The sequence below is a fragment of the Coregonus lavaretus genome (genome assembly GCF_964263955.1).
Source record: "Coregonus lavaretus genome assembly, chromosome: 4".
Taxonomy (NCBI): Eukaryota; Metazoa; Chordata; class Actinopteri; order Salmoniformes; family Salmonidae; genus Coregonus; species Coregonus lavaretus.
Window position 1 is genome coordinate 45,837,798 of NC_139991.1, and position 6,829 is coordinate 45,844,626.

General features: G+C 42.0%; 1 protein-coding gene across 1 annotated transcript; it reads left to right on the forward strand.

Annotated features, from left to right (window-relative positions):
• Positions 1-4,405: 4,405 nt before the first annotated feature.
• Positions 4,406-6,048, forward strand: LOC311127782 (C-C motif chemokine 19-like). Its single transcript, XM_084159663.1, has 4 exons — positions 4,406-4,512; positions 5,305-5,425; positions 5,554-5,677; positions 5,837-6,048. The coding sequence occupies exons 1-4, from the start codon at positions 4,452-4,454 to the stop codon at positions 5,849-5,851; spliced, it is 321 nt and encodes a 106-aa protein (XP_084015789.1). The 5' UTR covers positions 4,406-4,451; the 3' UTR covers positions 5,852-6,048.
• Positions 6,049-6,829: the final 781 nt, after the last annotated feature.

Genomic DNA, 6,829 nt, shown 5'->3' on the forward strand with positions numbered 1-6,829 from the left:
CATTCCCAGACACAAATGCGCAGAAGGTCTGGTGGACCAACGCATCAAACTTGGCCTTCATTAGTTAGGGTTAGGTTTCAAATCAAATATATTCTGGAAATGGCCAGGGTTTAGCCTTTAATTATGACGTTTTGACTGTGTTAAATAGTGATGATGACATCATTTACTCAAGTCACTCCTATAGAATTCTATGGTCACTCCCACTAAGGCCAACTCTGAATGGTTGATATCCCAGCCTTAAATGTGCTGTGTGTGCAATAGCCTGGGGATGACATTACACCAAGGAACACTTACCTTGATGAAAGCCCCCAACCTAAAGAAATTGAATGTGGCTTTCTTCTGGAACCAAGTTACATGTTCCACAGTACACAAAAACAAGCCATACTGTAGGGTGGTAGGCCCAGTCAGGTATTTGACACATTCACCCACTCCCCACTGAAAGATCAGACAGAAAATGTTGGCACCATTGTAACAGGTTGTAATCAAGCCCTGGTCTCCAGCATGGGAACAGAAGTTGAATACCTGGTGCGGTAGCCTCAGGTTGGAATACTCCAAATCATCTTGGTTCTGACGCACACAAACGCATTGAAATACCTCTCACACCCTACAGTAACCTGTGGATCACCAGAGAACCTTCATAAATTAGCAGAACGTTAATAAGCTATTTATTCCTGTCCTGTAATAATTAATTTGAAGTGATCACCTTTGGTCATTCATAACACAGCCATAAAGACTATATCGCATGATACTGTACTTAATTTAAAGACCCCTTTGGTAATTTAGAACACATACATAAATGCCTTGTATCATATGATGCTGTATTTACTATTTGATCATAACACATACACTAACACAGTTTTAGAACACCTACTCATTCAAGGGTTTTTATTTTTTACTATTCTCTACATTGTAGAATAATAGTGAAGACATCAAAACTATGGCATAACACTTATGGAATCATGTAGTAACCAAAAAAGTGTTAAACAAATCAAAATATATTTTATATTTGAGATTCTTCAAATAGCCACCCTTTTGCCTTTGACAGCTTTGCACACTCTTGGCATTCTCTCAACCAGCTTCACCTGGAATGCTTTTCCAACAGTCTTGAAGGAGTTCCCACATATGCTGAGTACTTGTTGGCTGCTTTTCCTTCACTCTGCGGTTCGACTCATCCCAAACCATCTCAATTTGGTTGAGGTCGGGGGATTGTGGAAGCTAGGTCATCTGATGCAGCACTTCATCATTCTCCTTCTTGGTAAAATAGCCCTTACACAGCCTGGAGGTGTGTTGGGTCATTGTCCTGTTAAAAAACAAACGATAGTCCCACTAAGCCCAAACCAGATGGGATGGCGTAATGCTACAGAATGCTGTGGTAGCCATGCTGGTTAAGTGTGCCTTGAATTCTAAATAAATCACAGACAGTGTCACCAGCAAAGCACCATCACACCTCCTCCATGCTTTACGGTGGGAAATACACGGAGATCATCCGTTGCGGAGATCATCCGTTCACCCACACTGCGTCTCAGAAAGACACGGCGGTTGGAACCAAAAATCTCCAATTTGAACTCCAGACCAAAGGACAAATTTCCACCGGGTCTAATGTCCATTGCCTGTGTTTCTTGACCCAAGCAAGTCTCTTCTTCTTATTGGTGTCCTTTAGTAGTGGTTTCTTTGCAGCAATTCGACCATGAAGGCCTGATTCACGCAGTCTCCTCTGAACAGTTGATGTTGAGATGTGTCTGTTACTTGAACTCTGTGAAGCATTTATTTGGGCTGCAATTTCTGAGGCTGGTAACTGTAATTAACTTATCCTCTGCAGCAAAGGTAACTCTGGGTCTTCCATTCTTGTGGCGGTCCTCATGAGAGCCTGTTTCATCATAGCGCTGATTGTTACAAAGTGATCTTGGGGCTTTCCACAACTTCCTGGCTCTCCTTTATCACCCAGTAGAATATGAACCTCATAATCATATACAAATATACAGTGCCACTACCACAGCTTTTCCTTGAACACAAGGTTAATTATTAAAAATTACATGACTAACACTGTCCGAGTATAAAGGAATAGTTATGGCCATATACAGTACCAGCCAAAAGTTTGGACACACCTACTCATTCAAGGGTTTTTCTTTATTTTTACTATTTTCTACATTGTAGAATAATAGTAAAGACATCAAAACTATGAAATAACACATATGGAATCATGAAGTAACCAAAAAAGTGTTAAACAAATCAAAGTATATTTTATTGTTAAACAGTCTCATACTGCTTATTTTAGAAGCTAGGATTGTTTTCGTATGACATTGCTTTCTTGTGAAATGAGGTGTACATAGCGTGCCATTGTTGGTCTTATGTTATCTGCCAGGGATACTGGCGAGATGACTTCCCAAAAACCGAGTATTCTTGGAACTGTTACAAGGAATTTCTGCTTGGCTTCTGGCCAAAAACAAGACATACCATTATACATAAAACCCTCTTAGTACTGGCCAATTGTTTATTGACTGGACAACTACACTATTCTGTAGTGACAGTGGCATCGGCAGGCCTGCTCAAACTTTATGGTTGACATGAGGTGAGCATGGGGCAGATTACTCCCATATGGATGACCATTTGACTGCTGCGAGGGTTGTTAATTGTTAAGGTACTAAACATTCATGGCCTATGAAACATAATATGCCATTTAGCAGACGCTTTTATCCAAAGCGACTTACAGTCATGTGCACATACATGTTTACGTATGGGTGGTCCCAGGGATGGAACCCACTACCCTGGCGTTACAAGCGCCAAGCGCCATGCTCTACCAATTGAGCTACAGAGGACCACATGAGAACAGTCATTGCCCGAGTGGCGCAGTGGTCTAAGGCACTGCATCTCAGTGATTGAGGCGTCACTACAGACCCCCTGGTTCGATTCCAGGCTGTATCACAGCCGGCTGTGATTGGGAGTCCCATAGGGCGGTGCACAATTGGCCCAATCGTCCGGGTTTGGCCGGTGTAGGCTGTCATTGTAAATAAGAATTTGTTCTTAACTGATTTGCCTAGTTAAATAAAGGTAAAATAAAATACAAAATCCTCCATTTGGCATCTCTGTAGCTCCAGCCATTGGTAATGGCATGTCTCTGTCCCAGCAGAACAAAGCACTGACTGACAGTCCCCTTACCGCCACTGGAGGGCTGCCATCTACTGTGCCATGCCTTACTTACCATATCCTGAAACCTCTCATGCCAGTACAGTATCAGGGGCTCTCTTTCCTGGAATAGGTTTACCTAACAAAGATCCCAGCATAGATTTGGCAGGCGTTGAATAGAGTTATGTGAAACTGGTAAGAGTTGACACAATGTGGTGTTTATGTGACATGACACTTTAAAGAGCCGTCACAGTGATTAGATAATCATTCCTAATAACCTATCTGAACAAATTTTACGAGGTACAAGTTTGAACAGGCAAGTTCATCAGGACTCTGATGGGTTTAGTTGTGTTTGAGATAGCAAAATGGGAAAACGGCTGTGCCAGTCCTGTGTCCTGCAGCCTATTTCGTTACGAGCCACTGGCCCATTTTGTCTGCAGAGATATTCTAAACAACAGAAGAGATTTAATGATAAATACTTAGTATTCAGCAGCCATATTGTGTACCCCTTTGATAAAACACAGTGTAAAAGGAGTTGCTCTAAACACTGGGTTTTTAAGGAGAAGGCTGCCTCTCTCTGGCTTGATTCATCATAGAGTCTGGGTGGCACATAATCGCAAAATGAGCTGGAAGGGAGACACATTTAGCTCGACGCAGGATCAAAGTAAACACTAAGCCTTCGTCTCTCTTCATGCCTCATCAGTCTTCATAAGCGTTTCAGCCTAGACCTGACACAGGGTTAGTAAGACAACCACTGGAAAGTATATTTTATGCTACAGTGCATTTGAGAAGGTTCCACACGATTAATATCTGGGAGACAGACAGGTAGGGGCAGACAGACACATCATAGAGGTAGCCTACCTCAGACGTGTGTGTCCCCTCTGTCACACAGTAATACACATACATAAAAGAAAGAGTACTGACTTACAGTAACAGCCCCCCTCTTCCATACACACAAACATCCACAAACTGACACACACCCACACACAGAATTGTGGCCATTCTCTGTTATCAGTTCTCATAGGTTGCTTATCTCCCCATCAACGGTGAAAATGATTTACAGACAGTATTGCCTGGAGGCGTAATTGCAGTGAAAGTACTCCCAAACTCCAAAGAAAACACTGGCAGAGCCTCTATTTACTTACCTTTAAAAAGGTGAGAGTTAAGGGGCGTACTGAGCTGAAGCATGGTTTACGGGAAATGGGTGCGTGACTTGCGGACAGTGAAAGTGAAAGGAGTTCTACGGTGAGGATATAAAGCTGTGCCTGAACCACAGTAGTCCATTGATCTGCAGATCCTTGTCTAACGCAGAGAACAACTAAGACAGGATGTCTTTACGGGTGGCTGCACTTCTTCTGTTGGCATCAGTCCTCTGGAGCCATGTAGCAGGTGAGATCCTCTCATTTTCTACTGCAGAGTTGCTGTTATTGCTACTTTTACTGCAAGTTATCATCATAGTATGATGGTACTTAAAATGTATGCACTCACTAACTGTAAGTCGCTCTGGACAAGAGCGTCTGCTAAATGACTAAAATGTAACAGTAACTACTCTAATAACGTCTTAGTTGCATGATGCTGTGCCTGGATCACTAGTTGCTTTCATCATCTGTGGAACTGTAAACACACTCTTCATCTTTTCAAAAGAATGTTGAAATGTGATTTTTGTAGAACGGCATACACAGAGGGATTACACAGAGGGGATACACAGAGATACACAGAGGGGATACACAGAGGGGTGTCACGCCCTGGCTCTGGGGACTCATATGTTGAGCCAGGGTGTGGATTTTTCTATGTTATAGTTTTCTATGTTGTGTTCTAGTTTGTGTATATCTATGTTGGCCAGGGTGGTTCCCAATCAGAGGCAGCTGTAGCTTGTTGTCTCTGATTGGGGACCATACTTAGGCAGCCTGTTTGGCACAGTTTATTGTGGGATCTTGTTCCGGAAGGTTTGTGTTCAACCCAGGACTTCACGTATCGGTTGTTTTGTTGTTTTGGTTCGTGTTGTGTACTGCAATAAAAGAATGTACGCATATCACGCTGCGCCTTGGTCCGCTTCATCTAACGACTATCGTGACAAGGGGATACACAGAGATACACAGAGGGGATACACAGAGGGGATACACAGAGATACACAGAGGGGATAATCTAACCTGCTGTGTGTTTGTGTGTATGTCCCTGCAGCAAGCACAGATCAGGCGATGGACTGCTGCTTGACAACGACCGATGCCAAGCTTCCCCACAGAGTGGTGAATTCATACAGTATCCAGACAGTCAGTGGAGGATGTCGGATAGCTGCCACTGTGTAAGCAACATTATACCTTCTACACACTGAATTAAACCCATCACCCTAACTACAAGTGAATGTTTTCTGGCTGTGTGTGATTGCATTGATGCAATTGTGTCTGATCTGCCAGTTACTTCTGCCAACAGGTTTGTCACAAAGCAGAATCTTAGATTGTGTGCTCCTCCTGCCACCAAGAACAACTGGGTGGCCAAACTCATCAAGCAACTAAAGAGGAAATCGCAGAAACGAAAGGCCAAGAAGGGAAAAATGGTGAGCTTCTACGTAAAACTATGATGCAATTTAATTAAACAATTCTATTAATGATACAAATAGTCAGTCATGATCCTCATCTACATTCTTCCTTTAACAGTGATGTACCACCCTGTCTCTGTATGAACCTGTTTCTCTATGTGCATTATTTCTCATCAGGCAAGAAGACAATGAAAGGCTGTGGGTGATCCTTAAACACGGAGCTCCAGTATACGTCCTTAGAGAAGATTCAACATTTCAAATATTTTGTGAATTGCACTGTCATGTATTGCAGAGCAACATTTTCTAAATTTTGCTCACAGTTACTAAAAGCTTGATTTTTGTATTGTATAATTCATTTTATGTAAATAAATAAAAGTGTTTATTTTTGTAAGAAATATTGCGTTTCTCATCTAGGTATCAATGATTTATTCATTTCATTCAATCAAATCCTTGGTTTTAATAATGCACTATATTATTGGGAGTAGGTTACATTTCCAAGTTACTCACATCCATTCATAAAACACCATGAAGAACTCAAACCTGTACAGTCTCTGGTGTCAGTAGGCTAGAGCAGGTTCTAACAACATGAAGGGATAGGTACAGAGAAACAGGTCTATGAGTTACAGTACATATGGTGCAAGAAATATCTTCTCTGCCATGAACAACTCTCTTGACACTTTACAAATACAATATAAACACACTTTAAGACAGATTGACACTTTTCCTTACTCTCATAACCTTTATTTCATAATGCTGTTCTATGCAAGTTATATGTTTAATTTCTTCAAAAAAAAAAAAGGTGCAAGCTCTTAGTCTGGCCCAAGGTGTGGCCTAGCATAACTCTCTCCGATGATAACAGTATGTCAGCTAGAAGAATTGAGCATTGGGACATCAGCTTCATGTCTCCCTGTAACTCACCATCGAATGGCTCATGAGAGTGTGACATCTCTATATTCATGGAAGCCCTATGTAGGTGAAGTTTCATCAGGCTACTCCTCTAAATCCCAGCTTCACACCCAGACCTGTCAGACTAATAGACTAATGTGGGAACAGACTGTCTCCCTCAGATTGACAGTTGAAGTTAAAACAACCAGTCTGTTCTGTCAGGGATGTGACAGAGCCTGGGCTGTATTTATACAGACATTGGATGAGGGCAGTTCATTACAGCGG